General features: G+C 40.5%; 1 protein-coding gene across 1 annotated transcript; it reads right to left on the bottom strand.

The window, feature by feature from the left end:
- Window positions 1-3,066: 3,066 nt before the first annotated feature.
- Window positions 3,067-27,864, bottom strand: tpcn1 (two pore segment channel 1). The gene is made up of 27 exons (XM_076274225.1): window positions 27,213-27,864; window positions 16,011-16,141; window positions 14,899-15,075; window positions 13,400-13,513; window positions 12,586-12,716; window positions 12,222-12,310; window positions 12,087-12,121; window positions 11,324-11,382; window positions 11,051-11,150; window positions 10,509-10,625; window positions 10,119-10,243; window positions 9,982-10,030; window positions 9,668-9,731; window positions 9,477-9,521; window positions 9,315-9,371; window positions 8,824-8,877; window positions 8,637-8,709; window positions 8,381-8,488; window positions 7,708-7,779; window positions 7,484-7,573; window positions 7,281-7,396; window positions 7,093-7,139; window positions 6,700-6,768; window positions 6,299-6,401; window positions 5,787-5,923; window positions 4,651-4,731; window positions 3,067-4,424 (listed from the first exon to the last, which is right to left on the bottom strand). The coding sequence occupies exons 1-27, from the start codon at window positions 27,310-27,312 to the stop codon at window positions 4,323-4,325; spliced, it is 2,445 nt and encodes an 814-aa protein (XP_076130340.1). The 5' UTR covers window positions 27,313-27,864; the 3' UTR covers window positions 3,067-4,322.

Raw genomic sequence — 27,864 nt, forward strand, 5'->3', positions numbered from 1 at the left:
TTTCCAGTCATCTCGTCTACAGAATAGGATATTGAAAACTAATATAAAAAAATAAACTGAAAATGTAAAATGAAGAGAGCCAGTGTCCACACTGGATAAATACTCATTTTAAATATTAAGTTCATTCACCACAAGTTATGCACTATTAGGCCATGTGAGGGTTGTTTGTTTGAAACTTAGGGTACGGTAAGAAAAACAAAGCAAAACAAATGAACAGAAAACACTGGCTGGTCATTTGAATGATCTTTTTTCATTTCGCAGACACTTCCAAATTGACTTGCGGTGCACAGGCCTACACACAGCCCTCAGTGCTTGCCTTGTCGGTGACTCAATAGGCCAAGGCCTACTGCAGAACTTGGAACTGCTCTGTTCAGAAACCGCAACAATCTCTAAACTTCTCATTAGCAATAAGTCACTGTGTACTCACTGGCAGCAGTAATGAATATACCAGTAACTGCAGACCAGGGTACCAGCATTTGAGTGAACAGCAAGTAGAGATAAAAACATGCAGTGAGTAGAAGTGGAAGGGCCTCAACACAGCTGCTGTTATAGAAGACATGATGGCTTAATCTTTCCAAAACCAAGCTTTTGTTGTTCCCAGCTAATATAGCTATTCCCCAACAGATTAACATCCAGCTTGGTTAATCTTCACTGACCCCAACTATATCGGCACGTAATTTTGGCATCATAATTGATGGTGGACTATATTTCAATCCTTTACAATACTGGGAAGATCAGAACTTATCTGACAATATGCCACACAGCTTCTTGTGCAGGCCATGCTTCTATAAACTAGACGATTACAATTGTTAACTGGCCTGCCTACATGCTTGTGTAGTTGGACCATCACATGTTGATTCAGAATGCTGCAGCACGTCTGCTCTTTAATCAGCCAAGGAGGCCACGTGAAACGTCTCTTAGTGCCGGTGGTGTCTAGAAGGGATACAGCTAAGGGTTAGGGTTAGTATTAGGGATAGGTTACTTCCTGTCCTGATACTGTTTATTTCTATGGAGATTTCATTATCTGTTACGTGACTTCCGTTGTTAGCTGTATCCCATCCTTAGTGCCTACCCACTGGCTTCCTATAGCAGCCAGAATTAAATTCAAATCCCTCACTCTGGCCTTTAGGACACTTACACTGGGTCTGCTACTTGAATTTCATGATCCTGGAATGAGAATGGTGGAATGAGTTGTCTAGTGTCCTGTACTCTTACGGCTATTACAGAGTTATGGTTTGTATGTTTATGGTTTTGTAAATATAAAAAGTCATTATTTTCATTCCACTATTATTATTATTTCCATCGGTAGCTGGCTCTGAATTGGATCTGGCGACGATTAGTCAGATTTCACAGTAGAACTAGGCTGATCCAGTCTACTGTTGGCTACTATTGGAAACAGTTCTTACTGCACCAAAATCATCTTTGTTTGGAGATTTCAAAATGTGTCTGCATGCTGTATTGTTCCATAAATAGTTAAGAAACCCAAACACAAATACACAGTGCTTGATGTGAATTGTTTGTGAAGTTCATGAGTAGTTGAGAGAACTTGATTATACTGATCAATACATTTACATATTGACTCACTCAGGAGGACTGGGAAGGTCAACCTGTGAGGTGTACACAAACTCCGGCTCACTCAGAGATAAACATAAGTATATACCTTTTATTGTCTAAATACATTTCAGGAACAAACAAAGGAATAAACAAAAAAAAGATGTAATGCACATTTTATGGGTTAAACACAGACAAAAAAACAAAAAAAAAACAGCTGCATCATCCAGTATTGGTGGATGTGAAGCAGCATAACCAGAGCTAGTGACATTGCACAAAGACAGGATGTAGTTCATAGGGGAGTTGAACAGCCTGGGCCTCATTGATGAAATCTTTGTAAATGTACGTTGATATTGTAAGAGTATGATTAAAATGGTTGAGGCATTTCAGGGTCCTCTATGTAAACACCAAATTGGTTAGAATTTGTGTATAGTGACATACCAGTTGTCAGTGAAACAAGCAGATCTGCAGGAGGCGCGTTCGACAATGATATATCTTGACACAAAATATAATAATAAAAAAAAACAATAAATATATAGTATGAAATGTATTTGTTTGCATTTCAATAATGAGGCCCAGTGATTCATTTGAGAACATTATACTTCGCAATCAGAATAGAATATATCACTCAATCTCAGTCACATGACATTTCCATTGTGTTGTGACATCACTCACACACATACACACACACACATTCCCACCGCCATCCTATTCCCACCCTTAATGTGCAATATACTCAGGGCAAGACATCACCACCACCAAAGACCAGCTTTTTGTCTCTTTACTTCCAAGCAAAAGGAATCGATCCATGGTGGTTGGTTTACTGGAGTAAATGTATTGCTCTTAGAGCAGTCAGTTACTGATGATGAAACTTGACCTGCCCACTCATTACTCTGAATTGCTTTAGGCCCTCCAAAAAATGTATTAATTAAATTATTCTGAAATGATAGATGAGAAACTGGGCAGTTTAAATTTTTCACTGGCTTTAAATTAATATATATAGTTCAAGTAACAGCCAGTATATTTAGTATTACAACTGCTCCGTAACTGTTTGAGGAAGACCAGAACACCTATTTTAATTTATTGACATAATCTAGTATTTATTTGAAGTTTTATCAGGGCTACCGTGTAACATACTGCCCTATGGGCCTAAGAAAAAAACACATATTGTGACAATAAGTCATTAGGAGTGCTGGACGTGAACTGAAAATGTGTAGAGATTGAAACAACATCTTGAATTTCAGTGTTATTCATAACGGGCCTTAAAAAATGTCACTTTGTTAAAATGATTGAGGAAAAAAATATCAAATGCAGTTAGTTTTGTTAGCTTTTCTTATCTCCTACTGTCTCTATTGTACAGTGGTGTTTGGTTATATGTTTATACTTATACTTATATTTACCATTTGCTGTAAGTGCATGTTGTGTGTGATGTCTGTATGCTACTGAGACCCCCTGAATTTCCCCTTGGGGATCAATAAAGTATTTATCTATCTATCTATCTATCTATCTATACAAAAATGTAATTACCTGTGTTATATATATGTAAATAAAACATATATACATATATAAAATATATAACCTGTGTTAATGCGGTCTGACTGCTTGTCCATATATCTTGGGGTTTAAGTTCTAATAACATAACAAACTCCTGATTAATTTATCATAAGCTAAGATGAAGAGGGGGAAATACTGTGGCAATACTTGGAGCTAATGGCGCATGATTGTCACAAATAGTGTTGAACTGAGGAAAAAAGTGATATACTGCGAGATATCCATAATGCTGGATATGAGTATAAGGGCACGGTGTCGTATTACAGTGCGATGTGGTGTCAACCCCCATCATACGCTCAGCCAACCTCATACTGGCCCGAAGCCTACTTAACTTCAAGAAAATACATGTAAGGGCATCCAAACACAAAACATTATTACACACATCGACATGATCCTAATAGGATCATAAAGCTATGGCACCTCAATAGAGGTTTAATTAAACCCAGAAGCAAGTTGGTGGTCTGGAAAACGAGGGTAAAGAGGAGTATAATGACAGAAACGCCACCAAGAAGCACGGCTCTGCTGGACACAAGTGTGTGTGCCACAGCAGCACAGCTGGTGTTCCTCGTAGCAGTGTATGGTCACGGCGAAGGTCCTGTTGATGCTTTTTTTTTAAGAACGCACTTTCGTAGGCATTTTCGTAAGACATGACGCCATAGTGGCTACTAGTAACATGGACAGGATACTAATGCTAAAACACGTAGAAAAGGCAGGAAGACCTAGCTTAGCTTCGATAACTCTACAGCCCCATCTGGGTAGACGACTGGACTCGTGACCCAACTGTTCTTTCTCAACATCCTGCAGCACTGCTGAAGTCATGTTAACTTGTTTCTTTGTTTTGTTTTTTTAAAGGGTCCTGAAATGTGCAACCACATCCGATTGGTCTCTGAGAAGCTCTCCTGGTCCTTTAGAGAGAGAGTGGAGTGGGGAATGGGCGGGATAGGAAGGGGGCAGGCCCTCCTCAGTTTACTTAAAGAAACAGGATGGTATTAAGTGTATCAAGTTCCACAAATATCCATTGAATGTGGCGTGATCACACCGTCTCCTGGTCCATGGACTGCTCCGTTTTAGAAAACGTTTTAGAGCGTGTGAGTGTCAGTTGGGTTGGGCAGGCCTGGGTCTAGTTGGGTTGGGCAGGCCTGGGTCTAGTTGGGTTGGGCAGGCCTAGGTCTAGTTGGGTTGGGCAGGCCTGGGTCTAGTTGGGTTGGGCAGGCCTGGGCCTAGTTGATACTGTGCGGGGAGATGACCGGGCAGTCGAGGTCACTCTCAGGAGATTCGCCCAGCGGAGTGAGGTCGCCTCTGGAGTATTCCGCATACCATTCCTACAACACATAAAACACATCCATCTAAATCCACACAACACAATACCTCCACTACCGAACTCCAGGAAAGCTCATGGATGGCTTTTTACAAGAACCAGGGATTCATTTTGATGTGACTTATTCAGAGTTGCTTAAATATGTGAGTGCTTGTTAACTGCAGGAAAACATTTGTTTGTATTTAGCTCTGACATTCACAACCCTTGTCATCCTATTCCGAAAAACCAACCTGAATCTCTTCCTGGTACATCTTCATACTGAGATCACTTTTGGTGCGTGACCGTCGTCCAAGGAAGACCACAGAGGAATGCTGTAGCAAAGAACATTTGAGAAATGAACAAAAACAAAACAAAAAAAAAGTATTTTCACAAATGTAACCATGATGTCTGGCAAAACATACACAGGTGTACATCCAACACATTGCAGTTGTTTGTCTTTGTTCAAAACCATCAGTGAATCAAGAATTCATTAGCAAAAAACAAGTACACCTAACGAAATGAGTAAGTATCTGTGTAAGTGTCCACACCTCCATGATCTGAGGCCCTATGGAATCAAATCAGACTCAAACGTTTTGTATGTGTGTATCAAGACTTGAAACAATAGATTTTTAACCACAGGATTTGTAGGTAAAGAACATATTGGTAATATTGAACACATTTTGTATAAACTAAATCAGTTTTGTGTCAGAAATCAGTTTTACAGTTACAAATTGTAACACACACACACATACACTACTGGTCAAAAGTTTGGAGTCACTTTGAAATTTCTATTCCACTCCATTATAGAGAAAATACCAGCTGAGATCAGTTGCATGGTTTTTTTAATCAGGGCAGCAGTTTTCAGATTACATTATGTGCTTACATAATTGCAAAAGGGTTCTCGACTGTTGTAGAAAAAAATGGCTGATCTTTAATGCAATATCTACATTGCCCATTATCAGCAACCATGCATCTAATGTTCCAAAGGCACATTCTATGTATTAATCTGATATCATTTTAAAAGGCTAACTGAGAAAACATTGGAGAACCCTTTTACAATTATGTAAGCAGAGAAGATCTGTAACTGTAGGGCAGCTTTTTGTACGTAGAGCATTGATTTGTAACTGTATAATAAATTTGTAATGGTAAAATATTTGGAACTGTAGGATGATTTGTCACTGTATTACAGATCCGTACTTGTAGAATTGGAATTAGAATTTTGTTTTAAGTCGTGATACACACATACAAAATTTTGGTTGATTTGGTTGAGTCTGATTTGGTTCCATAAGGCCCAACCCAAGTGTGTGTGTGTGTGTGTGTGTGTGTGTGTGTATGTATGTATGTGTGTGAGTGTGTGTGTGTGTGTGCTGCGGGTTAAGAAATGTACCCCTCCGCGCTCCATGGCCACACACACTTGGTGGAGGGAGCTGAGGCTGGAGTTGGCCGGAGAGTGTTTGTAGAACTCCAGTGCCTGCAGCGCCTCTGCCCGGCTCACCTCCGCCTCAAACACGATCCCCTTCTCACCTGGCAACAAAGGAGGGAAGGATTCTCATTAAAACGTATTCAACGCATCACTTTACTAAACCTGTAACGTCACAATGCTACCAGATCTTGTTATATATGTTAAAAAAATGCATAGTAACAGGTCAGGGACTAAACTCAAAGGAGAGCACTCAAGAGTTACCTTTGTGCTTGAAAATGCGCTTTATATATTACAAAGAGAGTTCTGAAGAGAGTTACACTGAAGCCTTTTTGAAATACCGATGTCTGATATGATATACTGATGTGGTCGTTTTGGTAAGTTCACATATTGCACATATACATGTGTAATTAAACAATGTGTTCATCTGTTCAAGAGGTGATTTATTTCAAATGTCTGTGCACATGAAAGCTTTGGACCTTCTGGATCCTCGAGAGCTTCTTCCTGTTTGTTCTTGCGGCTGTAGTTCATTCTGAAGACAAACGCGTCGAGTATAAAGGCCACGATAATGGTCATCACAACCTATGTATGCCAAACAGACAAAACAACTGTAATAAATGATGGTAATTATCAGTAATTAATGCAAAGAAGCAGTTTGCCTAGACAGATGATTCACAAGCATCTTCAGTTGAGTTTCAGCACAGCTAAACACCTGTGCTCTGTTTACTTGTTTAAACTAGTTTACTCTTGGGTCTTTAAAACCATCCTGCAGTCCAGATTTCAAAAAAGACTCACATTAGTTCCATGGCCAACCTGCAAGGTGTGTTTTGATAACAGCTAACTTCTTTGAAATGTGCTCATCAAAATAAAAGTCTCTCACCATAGTGACAATGTAGAAAGTCATGAAGTAGAGTCTACTCCAGTGAGTTGTTTGAGAGGTCACCCCTTCCTGAAGAAAAAGAAAACACCAGAAATGAAATTAAGTGTGTCAGGCAAATGTTCATGGACTTACCGTTAATATGGAGATAATGAAATTGTAAATTAAAAACTTGGATGACATAACCAGTTTATTTTAATATTATATTAATTATTTTTGTATGTATGTATACATGTATGTGTATTATATATATATATATATATATATATATATATATATATATATATATATATATATATATATATATATATATAGACACAGACACAGAGCTGTGCACAAACACTTCAGCGGAGTGTAGAAAAACAACAAGGAGTATTTTTCTTCCGGATCACTCACCATGGTGATGTACCAGTTGTTAACTACAGTCAGCTCAAACAACGTCACTAAAGGAAACAGAGGAGATAGTTGGCAGACCATGCATCCAGACTTGTGACTTCACAATGTAAGGTATTGTATAAGAAATAAACAAAATTAACATGTTATCTGCAACTATAAGAGGTATGTGAGAAATAATGCATGCATACCAAAACTACTCAAAATATTGTTGAAGTTGTTGAGATAATAGTATCCCTCCTGCAGGACTGTCACGTTGCCAATGGTCACGTTGATCTGGCGATAGGCATCAGCTACAGTACTGGTGCTAGATAAGACAAAGAGAATGGCAGCGTCAGTCTCCTGAAGTTTTTAAATGGTCAACAACAACAACAACAACAGATCTTTGACTTACTTGCAGCAGTTAGGGTAGACAACGTCGGCAAAAAACTCCATCCCAACAATAGCGAAGGAGTAGTAAAAGATGATGAGGGTGAGGCCGAGACTACAGACACAAGGGAGAGCTGGACAGTGAGTTTCATACAGACAGCAACACGCCAGGCACATGGAGTAAAAATGTTTGAGAATGTTTAAGAGAATTTGACAAAAAGACTTTTTCGAGAAAATATTTTCTTTTACCTGGCCATACGTGGAAAAAGCTCAAACATGGTGTCCAACACATTGCGATACCTCTGTTTGATTTTGAATAATCTGAGAAAAAAAAAAAAATTACAGCAAAAGTATGCGTCATCAGAAGAACCACTGCAAAGGAGCAAATCAGATTTTCAAAGCATCCATGTGTAGTTGGGCCTACAGATACAGTGTAAGAATGCTCAGGGCTCAAACTGTTATACAGTACAGTAGAATCAGGCTCAAGACTTTCAAAGTTACCTGTATATAGTTTTAGGCTCAAGGCTTTTAGAGTTTTAAAATATAAGCAGGCTCATTGCTTACAGTTATATAGTTTTAGGCTCAAGGTTTAGACAGTTTTACAGTACAAACAAGCTCAAGGCTTAGAAAGTTCTACAGTATATACATGCTCAAGATTTAGAGAGTTATACGGAATAAAATGCTCAAGGTTGAGAAAGTTACACAGTATAAAAATGCTCAAAGTTTAGAGTTATACAGAATAAAATGTTCAAGGTTTAGACAGTTATACAGTTTAAACATGCTGAAGGTTTAGAAAATTATACAGTATAAACAGGCTCAAGGCTTAGAGAGTTTTACAGTATAAACAGGCTCAAGGCTTTCAGAGTTATAACAGTACAAACAGGCTCAAGGCTTAATACAGCAAGCAGGTTCATGCTAATACCTCAGAAGCTGAAGAGGCCTGAGAACCACAATAAAGTAGAATGGCTCCATATTGAAGGCCAGAGCAATCAAGCCCAGAAAGGCCAACACAGTCACGGAGAAATCAAACCTGATAACAGGAAGAGATCAGTTAAGTTTACATACTGTATATGGGACTAATGTTAGGCATTTGCAGCATGTGTTGTTTGTGTGTTAGATACTCTGTGTAATGTGTATGTAATGCAATAAGTGTGTGTGCTAGAGGTGCACAAACTTACAAGTTCCATCCTGAGCTGAAGTAAGCTAGTGGTCCAAGACCTGTGATTTTTAACATCACCTCAACACCATAGACTGGATATGACAAGGGAAGAAATTATACACACGTTACTATGGCCATGTTCATGGTTATTCTTGTACTATATTGTGCACACATGTATAACAAATAATATAGAACAAAACATTTACTTGTAAGGAAGACCACATAGCTCCAAGGGACAAATCTGGACCATGACACATCACCTGTGGTGACAGAAAATACATGTTATGTAAAGGAAGGCCTGTTTTAGTAGACTACTTAGTTTGAGTAGTGACTACACACTATATATCTTGTGTATGTATATTCCTTGGTCATGTGTCAACAAATTAAGAGTTTGGTTCCGAAACACCATATCCACCATTTCAATGAATTTCCATAAATATTTTTTTTTACATTTTGTTTACAAGTTATTTCAGTAGAACTGTAATTGGGTATTGCTATTAGATTTATCTGTACTCAATCAAAACAACACAATTTGATTGATATTACCTGAAATACACATCTGACAAGCCTGACTTTTTTAATGTTTTTAAAATCGGAGACACAACGTTTTGGAACCAAACTCTTCAAATATACATTTTTTTTCCACTTTACTCCTTTGTGCACATGTAAACAGAAAACATGTAAACAGAAAACTTACTGTTCAATACTGTAGTCTCAACTAATATCCATATCCCATTAACAGCAACAACAATGTCTGTTGAATAAATAAACATGAATTAACAAACATGTTTTAACTGAATGACATTCTTCATGCATGCGATAAAGAAAGGAAGGAAAAATCAACAGAACATGGACTTACACATGGCATACTGGAAAGCCTTGGATTTTACAAGGAGGTTTATCCCTATTGAGTAAAACGTGAAATTAGTCATAACAGTACAAAACACTTCAAAACACCAAGAACAAAGGGATACACCCACACAAACAAACAAACAAACAAACAAGACATATTAGAATCTTAGAATGAATGAATAGATTAGATGGTGTTACCTTTAAAAATGAGGAAAGCTGTGTGCGGTAGTTCATCAAACCAATGTTCTCCACTCCGTCGAGCCTAAGACAGAAGTACACATACACATGTTGATCACACTAGAAGCAGCATCTAATTAACCAAACCCTGAATGTACTTAGATCTATTAACACAAAGACATTTCTAAAATGTAACAAGAGTAATATGGAAAAAGCACACAAGATGTCATTTGATGAAGTAGGAATGGCAAACGTGTGATGTGTATTAATCTAAATATTCAACCACTCCACAGTTTGGTCATAATGAGCATTAAATGATGACTATGCAACCATACCTTCCATTTAAGACCAATCACTTCGTAGAACTTATAAAAGTCTTGCAAACTGAAAAGAAATAATAATAACATACAGATTTTAAAATGGGGCATCGTGGTCACCATGTCAATACAAACGGCATGACTTACTGACGTACCTTAACATGGAAACCCCTGAATGGTTAAGAGCCTTGTACGTAAGGAAGCGGTCCCGGGCACTCATCCGGGGGCGGTAGTGACGCATGAGACCATCAAACTGCTTCAGAGTCACTCCGTCCGGTCTCTGTGGGATTACAATCATCAGCATATTGCACATACCGGTATATAAACTTCAACATTCATCCAAAAGACACCTTTCTATGCAAAATGAAAATGCAAAATACAGATATGCACTTCTATCAACATACATTTATTTGAAAGGGACAGTACTCATTGATCAATCATACATCAATCAATCATTGATTGATTATGGTACTTATTTAGCAGGTGTATTTAATCCTAATTAAACATCTTCTGAAATGGATTTTTTGCCGCTGCCCTAAACCCACCTGTCGACTCACGAGCAGCTGAAAGGCATGCTCTACGGCAGACCTCTTGTGGAGGAGCAGGGATTTGAACTTCATCTTCTCCACACCGTTGAAAGTATCAAAGACCACGGCCAGGAGCTTTCAGGGAAAGGAGAGGACACAGAGTGGAGATAGAGGATGAATTCATTAACAGAGTGCCACTAGGGGGCATTATGGTGCATGGGCATTATGGAGTCCAACCCGGGTCATTTCTTGTTCCGACCCCATCTCTCCCACTTATTTTCTGTCACTCTCTTCACTGTCCTATCAGATTAAAGGCATAAAAGCCCCCCAAAATAATGTTTTTATTCATTAAGTTAATATTTCACACCCTCCAACTGTTACTGTACCCAGCACTACTTACAGCATACAGCCCACCATGTTCAAATGTCAGCAAAATCATTGATCTCCCACATGCTGACTTTTTGTGTCGATCAGCGATTTATTTGACAGTAATCAATGCTAGGCTAGCAACCAGCATCCATTCTCATTAGAAAATAATAATAATAAAAAAAAAACCTCACCAGGTTCATGATGAAGTACAGCTCAATGGAGAGATACACTATGAAGAAGACACAAGACCAGCGATTCCGTGAATACGCTGGCATCATGACGTCTGGGAAACTGGGGAGAGACCACACTAAACATTCAGCACCTTAAAGAATGAATCGACTCCTATTCTAGATCTAGATAGATGTTCAAGATGCTAGATGCCTAAGTTCTTAAGTGCTGTGAATATATGGAAAAAATAGAAAAGATAAGAGATATGTTTGAATGCAATAACATTATGCTCTTACTTGGCAGTTGTGAGTAAGACGAACAAACTCACTATGCTGTTCTCTAAGGTTCTAAAATACTGGTAAAGAACAGAGACAGAGAATGGGATTAGTCACCAAAACAAGCATCTTTGAGAGCACATTCAAAGTTACAGCAGTCTGCTAACAGCTAACAAGCTAACAGTAGGCAAACTATAGCAGGCCACTCTAACTTTCCAAAGGAAAGTTCAGGGACATAGTGGTAATATTGGCCCTGACTGACAACGATACCCATGACTACCCTTTCATAATCTTTTATGGCTTTACACATTGCCCAAAATAGAACTCATTAAACAAAGCATTCGGGATTGTCAGTTCACATCCATATATTCTATTGCATTTGACATTGCACACATTCATTCCATTTTTCTCTTTCAGTGCTTAAATGTCATATTACTTTAGGGCTGTAACTTGCAAATATTTTCATAGTCAATTAATCTGTCGATCATTTTTGAGATTCATGGATTAGTTGTTTGATAAAATAGCAGGAAATGGTGAAAACACACCAAAGATAATTTATTTACCGTCATTGAGGAGCATGTACAGCTCAAAATATTTAAGTTTAAGAAGAGTTTTGAGATATTTTCCATGAAAAATATCCTTGAGGTATTTTCCTAAAAACTATTAAAAAAATAAAATAACTAATCACTAAAATAGTTGCTGAATAATTTAATAGTTGACAACTAATTCATAAATGTATTGTTGCATCCCTAAATTATTTTGAAACATCACAAATCTGACTTACTTGATCAGCTGGATTATATGAGAACAGAAAAAAACCTGTAGAAGGTGAGAACAAGAACATGAGAACTGCAGTCCACGCAGGAGTCATATTTATTAGTGACGTCTAAAAGTAGCAGACAAGGAAGTGCAGATTTACCGAGAATGGCAAAGATCACCATGAAGAACAGAAGCAGCAGCAAAATATCAATAAAAGGAGGAAGGGACTGGAATATCTGCCGCAAGTTTCTGGAGGAACAGGTGAGAGGGGACACAGGAAGTGAGTTGACAGGAAAACAAACAATCAAATACAGAAAAGTCTTAAAAGTAAACACTAATATAAACATTTATTAGAACAAAAGTTAATTTTAATTTCCATTCGCTACTCATTTTGTAGAGTGATGCAGGACTAGTGAATGCCTATAATTAGTACTCTATGTTTTCTTTTCCATGTTAAGTAAGTAGAGTTCATCCACGTACAGTATCGCATTCCACTTCCCTAATGCAGCCTTCCCATCTCTCACCTGCGCACAGCGCCACAGTACCGACAGTCCACCAGGAAAATGGGCCGGAGAGCCCGGGTCACTCTCAGGTGAGATGTCTGCCGGACCAGCACCACGATGGCTTCAATGAACTGGATGAACAGGACACACGCCTGGCCACATCCAAGAGAAAACAACAAGACATGAGGCAAAGCAACGAGACATGAGGCAAAGCAACGAGACATGAGGCAAAGCAACGAGACATGAGGCAAAACAACGAGACATGAGGCAAAGCAACGAGACATGAGGCAAAGCAACAAGACATGAGGCAAAGCAACGAGACATGAGGCAAAGCAACGAGACATGAGGCAAAGCAACGAGACATGAGGCAAAACAATGAGACACGAGGCAAAGCAAAGATATGAAACATTAACACAGGATATCCCAAACAACAATCATATAACTATAACTGCACCTATGCATGAATCATAGTCCTTCCTCTATACCCATATGGTAATTTTGGTGCTGTTATTGTATTCAAACCAAAACCTAGAGTCCTGATAGTGGGTCCTTACCTTAACCATGGTTCTACAGTACTGTATAACCATATTCCATACCTTCACCATAGGTGTTTAACTATACCCATACCATAACAGTGAATTTGTTCCTATTTCCATACTGTTGCTGTACCTATACCATAACCCTAATCTTGTTAATGAATGAATAACTTAACCACGATCCTAAAGTCATACTCTTTACTGTGATCTTACCATAACCACTGTCCTATAGCCATACCCTTTACTGTGTCCTTACCTGAACCATGGTCCTATAGCTATATGTTTCACTGTGTCCTTACCTTAACCATGGTCCTTTTGTGCCGAATGAAAGTGTGGAAGCCAAGCCAGCGTAGTTTCATGCTCAGCTCAAACGCCACCATGACCAGGGCCAACAGCTCCAGCGTCGCATGCACCTGAGGAAGACAAGCGTTCTCAGTGACGAGGACCATCACAGCGCAGAGATCCCCCACAGCAGCAGACTGGGCATGAGTGGGCATAGCGCTGGCCTGCTAACGGCTAGTTTATGCTCATCATTGAATACATTCACAGATACGGACAGACCCGTCTGTTCCTTACTCTACATTAATTTTGCCCTTTCTGTGTATGCTATCTGTAAGCTTATGGACACAGTACATTATCCCTTAAAGGAACCATATGTAAGAAATGTATTTCAATTAATCATAAAATGGCCCTGATATGTCACTAGACATTAAGAAATCATGTTAATTTCAAATACTTATATCACTGACAACAGTAGTCCGGCCAGGATATTGTCATTTAAAAAGTGAAGTTGCAGCCCTCAACTGATGTTGATGTTTTGTCATGTCATGTTGTGTTTTGGCCTGATGCGCCACCCTCTACCTATCTACTAATCACAAAGTCAGTAGTGTTTTGGCATCCAGGTTGGCAACCTCGAGTCATGGTGGAGGGGGAGGGGATACACTGCTCTACAGTAATTTGAAAGTGATTGCAATACCAGTTTTGGCCACAATCTTACATATGGTTCCTTTAAAGGTGGACTGTAACACTGGTGTGACGGGAATGTTAGGAAATTAACGTTCTAAAGAATATCTGGGTTCATTGAATTCAGAGCCTTATATCAGAACTATCTAGGCATATATATCTATGTCTCTAGGGCTCTGATTGAATTCATAGAATTTTAGAACCAGAATTGTTGCAGAACGGAATCTTATGTTAGAATGTTCAAAAACCCACACCTTTAAGGGTTAAACAGTTGCATTTACATTCATATGAAACCACAGCATAAACAAAGGGTCTGCTCCTGGTTGTCAGTTCCAGCATTAGAGGTCAGAGAATAAAATTACAGTTATTCAAGTCATTCTGACGGTGCAAATCACAAACACACACTAAAACAGAATTACTGTCTGGGCAAGGTCAAATGTGTGACTGTTTTTTTTATAAGTCTCTGAAGTACATGAACACTGTCATATGTTATGGTTGTCACATGCACAAAGGCAGGAAGATTTGCACCCTGACAGGAAACCCATCTTATAGAGGCAGCCATTATATAGGTAGTCCATAGGATAAGGAAGCCATGACAGGCAGGCATGCATGATTCTATGGAGACTACACATACCAAAATGGCAATTATCCTCACATTTTAAGAATAATATACCAGCTTTGGCTTATTCATCCTGACTTATTCATTCATGTACACTGGCAGACTGAACTTTAAGCTATTTGAGTAGTCATTAGACCAGCATTTTGAGTAAGCTGGACACAGTCCTATCTGTCCATCCATCTTGTCTATCTAACACCCACACAATCAGGTGCATACATATACGTCCAGACGCAGAGAGGGCACGGCGGGGGCCTCAGACAGGGACAACAGCATGAGGAGCACCGCCGTCACCAGCTCCATCAGGTAGAACAGGTGGTTGTGGGCGAACAGGTACGCACTCAGAGCCCGTGGGTTTCGCGGGTGGGTGAAGAACTTGTCGTTGTTCTCGCCCTCCTGTGTTTGGGGTTAAAACAAAAACAAACAAACATTGTTTAAAAGTGCTATCAACTTTGTTCAATGGTTTTGTTCTAACAAGAAAGCTCAGCAAAATGATTTTTTAGACTTGTAAGGTCTGCTGTTCAGACCCTGAAGGAATTTATTTTCTGTTCATTGTTTTTTGTGAGAGTGTTTCTACTTATCTCAGTAAGGAAAATAAATCAAGAGCCTATGTTGAGTACAAGTATTTCTTCTGAAGGCTTAAACAGAGCCCAGCCAAAAACTCCAATAAAATTTGTATCAACTTTGAGGGACAGCTATGACCATGCAGGATTATCCAGACCAAACGTGACGATTTTGCTACATACAATTCCTATTTATGTACCAGCATGCAAAACTTGAGCCTCCTACATGGTTTAGTTCTTGCGCTGTGGGCTTGTGAACTTTGACAAAAAAAAGAGCCCGAACAAAATCGACACCCCCCTCCCCCTGTGAAACTGGCTGTATCTTGGAAAGTATTGATCTTACATAAGAGTCATTTTACAGTGTCTCCTGGGTAACATAGGTACACCTGGTAATTGTTTCAGAATTTTTTGAGGCCCTGGTTGAATTGACGTGGAATGACCCTATAATCTTTTCATACATTTCATACGATCTCTTTGGATAAAACTACTAAATTCCATCCATCTTCACCTTTATATTTTTATGTGCATAAAATACAATAATCTTAAGACTATTGTAAAAGCATGAAAACATCAAGTTTTATAGAGACAGAGGTATTGAGTATATGATACCTAGCTAGTCTCTTCTGTACTGTAGCTTAAATGTTATTCTATTGCTGTAGTTGTAGCTCTGTTGCATAAATGTTGTCCTATTGCTGTAAGTCACCTTGGATAAATGTGTCTGGCAAATGAATACATATGCAAATATGTAATAAATATGTAATGATGTACCTGTAGGTAAATGGCTGCCTCTTGATAGTTCATTTCCCAGCTCTGTTGAAGCGAAGTCTGGGTTCTTGTGCTTGTTAGTCCTGGGTTCGGCATGGCGGTGTTGTTCATGATATTGTACCCACTAACTCCATCTGTAAATCCAAGAGCAAGAAGTACAAAGTTTCAAACACACACAAAAATCGAACTGGGCTGGTGAAACATCCACCCCTGGATGCAACATTCTAGAGCCGGACTGCACGGCTCGTGAGAGCAGGAAACACAGCGGTTAGACAAACCAAAGCACCACTGGACTGAACACCACTGATTGGCAAACAAGTGTTCCCAAACAGTGACATACCACAACACGCAAACTTCCCTAAAGAGGAAATGTGAACTGGCCACTCTTCAGTTCCTTTCTTGAAGTCATGCTGGCCACTGGTCTCCATAGCTGCGTTATTTTCGGACTGTCCACACCGACTGGACAGCACCCTGGATACTAGCAGTTAAGCAAAGCAGCACCCTGTCTGACCATGTTTGTCACACTGGAGATTAATCATTCACAAGAGACAGTGTACAGTCCGTTCCACTCATCCTGATGAAAGGACAGTGGAGGCTGGGGTCTTCAGGCTTATCTCACAGTCTTTGAGATGCATCTTCTACCAAATACAATATGATACAATGTAATATTCTATATCTTTTCAGACAAAAAGGCTAACAGCTTTCATCAAAAGACAAAAGGCAGACAAAAAGGCTAACCTTTCATCAAAAGGCTAACAGCTTTAGAGCCTGTGTTAGATTTTTAAGCTATTAATCATAGTCTCAACAAAAAAAGAACACAGGCAGATGTTATTTAGACATGACAACTGTGCTTGGGTGTGGAGCTCTGTGAAAGTGCATGACTTTAAGGACACTGAACTGAAAGAGGCTAGTCAACACAACCACCCAGAGGGGTGTGAACAACAACACTCGCTTCTCTGAAACCTCAAAGAGGTGTGACAATGTATACAGTAATTCAGATATTCAGTTTAGCATGATCCAACAGACACATCAGTAATCATGTTTCAAATAAGAGTTAAATTTGATTCAAGAGTAGCCTATCTTCTACAAGTCAAGGCACATCACAAACAGGGCTAAAGTGGGTCATCCAAAGTAGGACACAGACATTTGTCACGTTTTGTAGACGTTCTTTGACAGACGGAAACGTGAGCTGACTAAACCATTACCGTAATTTCCCAACTATTAGCCGAGGTTTATACACTGATTTTGCAAAATTTCTTCAGCTATGAGGTTAATACACGGGGGCGGATAATATGGTATTAACTCATTGAATGCCAAGCTGTTTTCGGGAGCTTTGTCCTAGAGTGCCAGCAATCTAGACCATTGTTGATGATTTTTGTACAGCCACAGCATATTCTGTGTTATAGCTATGAACACATACAATAGCTCGATTAAAAGGTGAGACTTTAAGCTCTCGGTGGGTGCAAACCGTGTATTTCTACACGCCTCTGTTCCTGAGAAATCCCAAGCTAAACAGTGGCTAGTTTTCATCAAAATCGCAGTTTTTTTGTGTTGCCTGTTACTTACTTGTGTAAACTTTCCGGGAAGTGATCAGCGAGACCTGGCTAGACTGCCACCTAGTGATAGACCCACGAAAATGGCCTGGTTTTGACCAGACGTGCATGCGTCACTGATTCGACCCAAAGCGGCAACCGAGTTATGATAAAATGTCCAGATAAAATGTCCAGATTGTGCGTTTTCATATGTTTCACGATCGTCATATATTTCATTTCCATTCATCACAGAGTTCCCAAAATCACATATAAGGTGTGTTAGAGTGTCTAGTTTCGTAATTAAATAAAAAAGCTAAAAACGTAATATTGCGTTTTTGGCACTCAACGCATGGGAAGGAAAAACTTAATATTACGTTTTTGGCACTCAATGAGTTACTTGCATAAAATACTGTCCTGCGGTTATTACACAATGCGGCTAATACACAGGAAATAACTACACTATTTATTTTAATATAACTCCATCCTGATGCCCTAATAAAGGCTATTATGCTGCAATGCGTAGGCATGTTTTAACTGGATAGCGATGTGAGATTAAAGGCATTTTAAACATATAGCCTAGCCTAGGCCTAACCCGTGTGAGTGCCTCAGACTTCTGCAACATTTTATAACTCCATTCTGATGGAGTGGCGTGACCTTATGAATAAGCACTGTCCTACTCCCTCCACGACTCAAAATAAATCCTGGAAACCACATTAAGCTCCTCTAAGGTCACACCTTCTTTAGGCTGGTCTGTTTGCTGTGTGCATATTTCACCCATGGACAGTGCAGGATCCTCTGAGCACGTGCTTGTCATTTATTTTGTTGTTTACCCCCAAAATGTAAAAGCTAAATTCCATTGCAGTCACAGGATAACTTTGTTTTTGCCCCTCCTGGTAAAAATATTTAGAAACCAAAAAACACAAGGGCCAGTATTCTTTAAGCAAGTTAGGCTAATTACAGCATAAGGGCTGGGCACGCATGTCATAAAGCATAAGATCCCTCCAAAAGGACAAAGTTAGAAGGCCGGGCTACATGATAACACAGGAAAGGCGGGTTAAGTGCAATTTTACTCTATGATCTGGGGCTTGTCACTCTAAAGGCCATTTTACACAGAGTCTATACACTACAGTACACTACAGAACTTCAGGCTTCACTGCCAGAAAGACCCTGAGGCTAGTTCAAAAACCAAATGGTGACACAGGGCAATAACCTGTGTTCATTCAATTGGGAGAACATGTGTTAGGATGACACTGTCTGGCCTTGAGTTAAATCTCTTAACTATCCCTCACTTCAGTACCAAACATCGGTATGGAACAAGTTAAACACAACAGCATGACACAATGACCAATAACACTGAGCCATAGCCTATAGTCCAAGCAAAGTCCTTTTAGGCAACTCCCTCTACTCTGCGGCCATATTGCAACGCACTTTGGGCACTTATCGCCCGGGCATCTATTTCGGGCAGAACTGTACGTGTGCAATAGCCTGACGAGCCAGACCCACATTAAAATGTAGGGTCTGGGGACTCACCGTTTGTAGCGCTCAGTCCGAGGGGCAGGATAATCGGTTGTCTTTCAAATTCCCTCTGCACGCAATAGGACAGCGCTATGAGTCCTATGCGTTTTCCCACCAGCGGAGCTAGTTGGCTAGTTCAAACTTTTGCCAACTTAAAACAAGCTTAACTCGTGTCACACTGTTCGCCAACAGCAACATCCATCTTCTTTGTTTTCAAGTAGCAGGGGATTCAAGCCAAACCGTTGCAACTCTGCCATCAATCATTATGTTATGCCTGCCTAACGACTCTATAGAGCATCACAGTCCCGCCCACAGGAGTTTCCGGAAGTAAGAATTCAATGCAATTTCTCCATTGACAATTCGGGTATAAGCCATAAAAACTTAACTGCACATGGTAGACTCAAAACCAGCTACGGCTGTACTAAGCGATTGTGTATGCTCATATAGACGCCAAAAGTTCACGGGGCACTAACCTCGTTTTGAGATAAATGTCTTTTATTCGCGATGTCTTGGATAAGTACTTCATTACCCACAATCCTGAACAATCCCACAATCCCACGGTGATGCCTCTGATTGGTGGAAAGGCTGTTCGGTCATAGTTTGAAACTTGAATCAGCGAAAATTATTGACAAGATGGCGGAGTCTTTTACTGCCTATGGTGAAAATCTTAATGTGAATAAAAACTTTCTAGACGAACATTGGTACTTGTATCAACAAGGATTGTGGTTTATATATCACACGAACTTAGTCAGGGCCAATACACCATCAAATAGAACACTGTAAATGCTAGTTTGAACACTTAACTTTTCAGGTAGCCGATAGGCTAGCTAATCATTAGCCTTTCAGACATTAGAATGTCATTATAATGCTGCTAACATTAGCCTACATGCTGCAACACAGGTATGAAATATATTATGTTTTGTGACCTTGTTGTTTCTATGAACATGAATTGTTGTTTATATGAAACATCAACTTAGACGAGGCATAAAAAGCACTGTATAGCCCCATTAAGAACTTAAACCTTTGAACTAGCTAGCTAGCTGATAGCAAAGCTGGATGCTACCACCGGGTAGACACTAGGGCTGCACGATATATCTAAAATCTATCGTTATCGCGATATCAACACTTGCGATGGACATACCGCAAAGATTACTTAATTTTCGATAAATTCGATACATTTTCTGTGCCGTGCGCATTCCATACAGTCTATGGTGTATTCACATTCTGAATGTCAACATATTTTACCAAACTGATGCGGTCATGCAGCCCAAGAAGCCCGTCCCCTACCAGTTTAGGTGTGTGGTGTTTTAGGTGTTAAAGCGGGAGCTAAGTCGTGATGGCTGAAAATAGTGAGTCGAGCGAGGTAGGCTACACTTGGGTGAAGAGGAATTAGTGACTAAAAGGAAAAGCACGTCTGTTATATGGGAATATTTTGGTTTTATGAAGGATGCCGTGTTACAAACACAGCGCAAATGCGTCCTTCTCCACCGTGTTAAAATAAACAATTTCTTTCGTTATCGTTATATCAGAAGTTGTCTTTCACTGTCTGTAAGGCTTGTATTTCATGATTTGCATTTAGCAAAAGCCCCAGACAGCAGCACAGAGGTAATCAGGATTCGTTATTTGTAAAAGTTGTTTAACCTACTTCTGGACTGTGCGATTGCAGCCCAATTACTTTCACTTTCCGCTGCCCTCATAGTCGGCATGCCGGTAGCCTAATAACGTGGGATGCGCAGCGTACTGTATGAGGTTACAGACTGAGATGATTGCCGCGATATAGCTTAAGTAGGCCTAGCTTCTTTGCTAGGCCCATCGAAGGCTGGCAATGTGGAATATTCCGCTGGTTGGTGCACAAGTGTTCAGATATGCTGTCCACCCGTCTTTTATGAGGATTAGGAGCAGATCTTCCACACAACTTCGATAGCCTAGTCAGTAGGTCTCTTAGCTGTCCACTTTGATCAGGCCATATAGGCTACATGATATTTTATATTATTTAAAAATTATACATTTATTTCTGTAATTATACATTTACCCCCCCCCCCCCCCCCCCCAACCCTACAGTGTATGTTTGCAGCAAGCAGAATGGAAAAAAAAACATTAAATATACTGCTCAAAAAAATTAAGGGAACACTTCAATCATACACTGAATCACTCTGTCACTGTTTGGTTCTGAGCACAAGTAAAACTTTTGAGGCGAGTGTTTTATTTTGCAAGAACTGTCAGACATTCTGTGAATGTAGTTTGAGAATGGAGAAAAGGGTGGAAGGTTTCAAAATATGTGTGGAAAACCTTTATTGAGCAGTATATTTAAATATCGCAAATTATATCGTTATCGCAGTACTCAATAATGGTATCGCATATCGCATGTTTTCCTAATATCGTGCAGCCCTAGTAGACACTGCAGTAAAATGGTTAGCAAACCGTCCATGCCCCCGGCCCGTGAATATTTCAGTTTCAAGGACGAAATCAAGAGTGTCCAAAAGGGTGAAAACCACTTTAAATCGGGTCACATTATTGACTGTTGTGTGTCGAGGGTCAGCTTGTGGGTTTTGTATGGGCCAGCATGAGGAACAAGACCTATCAAACCTACGAAGTTGTGTGGTGAGTTTTGCAGGGAGGTTGGTAATGCTAGTTAACATTAGCTAGGCTACTGTAGCCTTCATACTGTACGAGCTATATCAATCATTAACCTAGAAATACTTCTTCGTACATTTAATGAACATTTTGTGTAATAATAAGTTAATAAACTGAATATGGTGGTCCAAGAGCAGACCATGCACCGGCCCATGCATCAGGATGGCAGTCAGATACGAAGCACTGCACAATGTTGCTAACGTTAACGTTTACCGCTTTCACACACACGATATAAAATACACGATGGTAAATATAACATTCAATACCAAAACACTATTATTTACACGATTACTCCTGAAATAACTGCTATTAACTATATAAAAATCATTGTTTGGAGGAGATGGTTCGCTGCTGTCGCCGGTTGGAAATGAATATTTCGCGCTGGTTCGTGCTGCTTATATATTTTTCAGTGAGGCCCGGTGGTTTATGGGATGAGTAGTTCCTTCGCTCGGAAATGAAAATATGTACACAGTCTTGTACCTTTGACTTTTTTTGGACTTTCTATTCGTTTTTTCACTCGAAATGATATGTTGTATGCTTATGAGTTACGCCGTAGCTGATTAGCCTAAGACATGCTCTAAAACTCTTTAGATACGGATTTTTCCAAAACGTCAATGGGAGAAATGAATGGGAAATTTACTTCCGGAAACTAAGCTCTCTCGGAGGAGGGGCGGGACTGTGATGCTCTATACACAATTTGATTGGCCTGATAGAAGTTTAATTTTTCGAGCTCACAAGCCAACGGATAGTTGCTAGACTAGCCCTGGCAGCAAATTTTTTAATTTGCTGCCGCTAGGGTGCGTCTAGATTTCTAGGCTACGTGTGCAAGGCTTCACAACACCAACCTCGTTCCAGCAGCGAGATCACAACACATGATTGGCAACATTATCCCAACAACAAGCCTTGGATAACCAGCAATGTCAAGACCCTTCTTAACAGGAAAAAGATGGCGTTCAGAGAGGGGGGCATGGCAGAGCTGAGGCGCGTGCAAGGGGAACTCAAAGTCAAGCTGAAGGAGACTAAGGAGGACTACAGAAGGAAGGTGGAACAGAAGTTGCAGGAAAACAACTAGAAGGAGGCATGGGACGGCATGAAGATTATCACTGGCCTGAAGAAGAGCAGCAGCTCTGTGGAGGGGGACCTGGACAGGGCGAACCAGTTGAACCACTTCTACAACAGGTTTGACTGCCCTGCTCCAGCTCCAATGGCGGTGGTCTGTCCAACATCCCCCAGCCCCCACCCCCACAATACCAGTGCAACACTCACCTCCATCATCACAGGCTATCGTACCCCCACCATCACTGGATATTGCACCCCTCCCCCACATGGCGATCACGAACAATGAGGTGACAACGACCTCAGTCAACAGCCATCAGACACACAGATCCCAGATGCACCCCTCCCCCTTCCCCTCCCCTTACACCCCCCATCATCACAACAGATCAAGTGAGAGCCCAACTAAAGACACTGCGCATCAATACAGCAGCGGGGCCTGACAGACAGTGTCCAAGGCTACTCAAGGCCTGTGCTGCTGAACTGGGTGAGCCACTGAAGCACATCTTCAATTTGAGCCTACGCCTTGGACAAGTCCCAACACTGTGGAAGACATCATGTCTCACCCCTGTCCCTAAGAAGCCACACCCTAGTGAGCTTAATGACTAAAGACCTGTCGCTCTTACATCACATGTGATGAAAACAATGGAGCGACTGGTCTTAGGTATGCTCAGACCCCAGGTACGCCATGCACTAGACCCGTTACAGTTTGCATATCAGGAGAAAGTGGGCGTGGATGATGCCATCACTTATCTTCTACACAGGACACATTCTCACCTAGACAAGGGGAAACGTGCTGTGAAAATCATGTTCTTTGATTTCTCAAGTGCTTTTAACACCATCCAACCCCTCCGACTGGGAGACAAGCTCATGCAGATGGGTGTGGACGCTCACCTGGTAACCTGGATTACAGATTACCTGACCGAGCAACCACAGTTCGTCAGACTGAAGAACGGTCTCTCTGACACTGTGATCAGCAGCACTGGAGCGCCACAGGGAACTGTGCTCTCTCCAATCCTGTTCACCCTGTATACAGTACATCTGGGGCCGTATTCACAAAGCCTTTTATCTTACCACTAGGAGTACTCCTAAATCGGAGTTTTCTCTTAAAAGTTATTCACAAAGCCTTTCAGACCTCCTAAACTAAGAGTGAGTCTTCGTTGCTACGGATGACATCATTACTCATGCACGAGCTTGACTGAAGTGACCACCTTGATTGGCTGATGATTGTAACGCGGGAATGATTCCAAACACCTCCCTTACGATGATGAGTGACAGGTGACAGGTCTGAGAATGCATGCGCTACACAAGGACGGAAGATGATAATAAAAAGGCCTAGCCTAAAAAAATAAAGAGTAAGGCTAAACAAATAGCCTAGTAGCCTAATGAAACATACGGATTGATGCAGTATCTTTGCAACAATATTAAATGAATCTGTCACCATATGCCTACATTTGCAAAGAGAACATTTTAATTTGATTCACAATGAAACGTTACATTCAATTTAGGCCTACATGTTGACAATGAGTAGGCTAGTTTTGGTTGTTGTTGTTGGTTGCGTTATTGCATCCCTTTTATACCTACAATGCAAAATTGTTCCCTCGCGATTGGAAGCTCCTGTAGCCGCATACGCATTTCAAAACATCGCAACGTGAAATGCCACAAAAAGCGGTTTGTGAGGTCTTAGTGAGTTAGGAGTCCTCTCGACTTCTTTTAATCTGTCCCAGACTTAGGTGCTACTTTTAGGTCTAAAATGCTTTGTGAATTACTTTTAGTGAAAAGAATTAGGAGTCCTAAAGTTAGGAGTGACACACCCATTATTTTTAGGAGTTGCTCCTAAATTTGCCACTTAGGAGCTACTTTTAGCCTTAAAATTCTTTGTGAATACGGCCCCTGACTTCTGCTACAACACCGAGTCATGCCACATGCAGAAGTTTTCTGACGATACTGCAATTGTGGGGTGTATCAGGAACGGGCAGGAGGAGGAGTACAGGAGCCTGGTGGAGGACTTTGTGCAATGGTGCAAACTCAATCATCTTCAACTCAACACTTCAAAGACCAAGGAGATGGTGGTGGATTTCCGCAGGTCTAAGCCCACTCTGCTACCAGTCCCCATTGATGGGGTCAATGTGGAGGTGGTAAGCACCTACAAGTATCTGGGTCTCCACCTGGACAATAAACTGGACTGGTCAGCCAACACTGACGTACTCTACAAGAAAGGGCAGAGCAGGCTGTACTTCCTGAGGAGGCTGCGGTCCTTCAATGTGTGCAGCAAGCTCCTCAGGATGTTCTACCAGTCTGTTGTTGCCAGCGTCCTCTTCTATGCAGTGGTATGCTGGGGAGGAAGCACAAAGAGGAAGGATGCGGGGCGAATTGACAGGCTGGTAAGGAAAGCTGGCTCTGTAGTGGGAGCTGAACTGGATGGCATTACTTCAATATCTGACAAAAGGACCCTGAACAAACTGATCAACATCTTGGACAATGAGTGTCACCCACTTCACAGCACTATTGTTAAGCAGAAAAGCCTGATCAGCTGGAGACTACGCTCACTGCCATGCACAACAGACAGACTGAGGAAGTCATTTGTCCCCAGGGCCTGAACTGTTCAATGCTTCACTTAAGGGAAGAGGAGAGATAGACTTCTCTGCATAGTCTGTCTGCCTCTTCACCCCCTCCATGTTTGGATACTGTCTGTCCACTAGCCACTTTTTACCACCGTCTTTCTGCCTCACTGTTTGCGTGCTACATTAGCACATTAGCACAACCCCTCCCTCCATGCCATAGCCAAACTGTGGCCACACTTATACCTTTTCTTAAAATAGTTATATATATATATATATATATATATATATATATATATATAGATATATAGACTCTATTCTTGCACTGTTGCACTGTTGGATTTACTCATTTGCACTATCACCATGACCACCATCACCATTGTACTATCACCATGACACTCACTCACACAGAGCACCTTACCTTACCTTACTATGTACAGAGAATCACAGGCTCAGTCCCTGCCTCAGTCATTGCAAGCGCCTCTTGATTGATTAATCACCACTATGTGGATACTGTTTTTAGAATTGATTTAGATTAAGTGTTAGTTAGTATAATTTCTTTTTTAGTATATTTAGTATATACTTTATCTTCTACTGTCGTTATTGCTTAGTTGTGTTTTTATATTATATATTTTTAATTACTTTTTCTGCTGTTAGTGAATGTGTGTGTGTTGTCTGTATGGTACTGAGACATTGAATTTCCCTTGGGGATCAATAAAGTATCTATCTATCTATCTATCTATCTACTCCAGGAAATGGGCCGACAACCTACTGCTTCTTAAAAGATGCTGAGCACAAGCACAATTATCTATAGCTGCAAAAGGACAGAAAATCCATACTGCACCCCTGTTGCTGATATGGGAACACAAAAGGAGAGGGCAAAAAAACACACACCCCCTTCAGCTCACCACCACAGACAAGAGGGGAAGTGTGGGGGGGCAGGATAACATGTATGGAGAACAGAGAGGTATCTGCTTAAATGCTGACACAGGAGGTCAGTTCCTGGTTCTGTGTGTGTGTGTGTGTGTGTGTGGTACAAAGGCCAGTCCACAGTTGAAACTCCAACATAACACTGGTTTCGGCTGTAGAGTTCTACTTCGATGGTTTCACTTACTCCTTTCCTATCAAGCAATTACCTTGCTGTATAGCAGTATGTAGCCATCTAGCCAAACTGTCCATCTATCTGCCTATCTATACAACTTTCTATCCATTATGCGCAGCATCCCTCTTTTGGCAGTCTCTAGAATGAACACAATAGGCGACTGACATCGCGTGTAAACAACTTTTAGTCACGTAGGCATCAACATATTCAAGGTGTAAAGACACTAACAACTAACAAACAATAAGACGACAAACACGCGTGTATGTTGATTAAAGTGTGATCAGTATTTTAGCCTCGTTCAACTACAACTCGGCTGCTTTTGTATGCTTTATCTTCATCTCATTGTGTGTTGAGAAAGTATATTATCACAGCCATAATCAGGAGTTGTTGTGAGTTGGCCAACGATTACAGTGAACTATGTGGACTATCGTTGTCTGACACACGCTCAATTAAGCTTACATCGTTTGCTCATTACAATGAGCATCAGATGACCGCAACGTCACAAACGCCAGTTTACGAGTTTAGCACAGTCAAAAACATATAGATCAGCTATTAATAGAACAGATTATAGTCGTAAAGTAGATGGGTACAAGAAAATATTGGAGTAACGTTAATTGTACAGAACGCAAAGCAATGCAAATCTGCTCCTGAATGAGCGGTCTAACATACTAAACGTTACTAGTTTCGGGGGGAAAACGGCCAATGTACAAACTGCGGACAGCTAATAAGTTTAAAACTCCAGATAAGACGATTCTGTGCGTTCTTCATAACACGGAAAAGCAAAATAAATAAACAGCATATAACTTACTTTCATCGGGTCTTTCAGATGCGTCGTCCGTCAGCAAACCGCTGTTTGTGTCGTCGTCCCAGGTCAAAATTAAGGGGACATCGTCGTCACCGTCAGCCATTTCACCGGTAATCAAAGTCGTTTAATCGTGATGAAAGTATTTAAAAAAAAATTCCTTTGTTGGTCACCTCATCTATAATGTATAACGGACAGCCAGAGCTTACCAACTAAGTTAATTAATCCACTGACGCCTTTAACTTCACGTTATCCTGGCTAACGCTAGCTGACTTATGAAGTTTGACTTTGTTGTGAACCTGAGGTGTCAAGTTAATAATGGCTGAGAGCTAGCTAATACTTGCTCCATAGGAGAGCACTTGTTCTAACGTAAACATGCCCTGCCTGGTTTGCATTAAATGAGTAAAGTTGATATTTAAAAACCCTGATCATCACAAACGTTAACGTTGAGGTTTGCTAACTGGCTAACTTACCAGACCACTTTACAGGAGCTTGCTAATTTCTTGCCCTGGTGTCTAAATCCACGATAAAATATAAATAAAAATTGAGAGTCTTTTATCTCATGCAAGAAGGTTAGTCATGTTACAAAGTTTCAGTTTATATGAAGGGAAATATCAGCGCATTAAATTGCAGCTAACGGCGTAGCGGTAACGTATCC

Source organism: Alosa pseudoharengus, unplaced genomic scaffold (genome assembly GCF_046254945.1).
Source record: "Alosa pseudoharengus isolate Yale_2024_CS ecotype anadromous, Long Island Sound unplaced genomic scaffold, YU_APseudo_1.1 YU_APseudo_1.1_scf_8, whole genome shotgun sequence".
NCBI lineage: Eukaryota > Metazoa > Chordata > Actinopteri > Clupeiformes > Clupeidae > Alosa > Alosa pseudoharengus.

What these genes read in the sequence shown, in the direction of transcription:
- tpcn1 (XM_076274225.1), bottom strand. Translation starts at nt 27,312, where the DNA reads ATGGCTGACGGTGACGACGATGTCCCCTTAATTTTGACCTGGGACGAC. An exon ending in AGGCCTCTTCAGCTTCTGAG is followed by an intron (nt 7,780 to 8,380) that starts GTATTAGCATGA and finishes TTTTTTTCTCAG; the next exon opens with ATTATTCAAAATCAAACAGA. An exon ending in CTTTTTCCACGTATGGCCAG is followed by an intron (nt 7,574 to 7,707) that starts GTAAAAGAAAAT and finishes TTGTGTCTGTAG; the next exon opens with TCTCGGCCTCACCCTCATCA.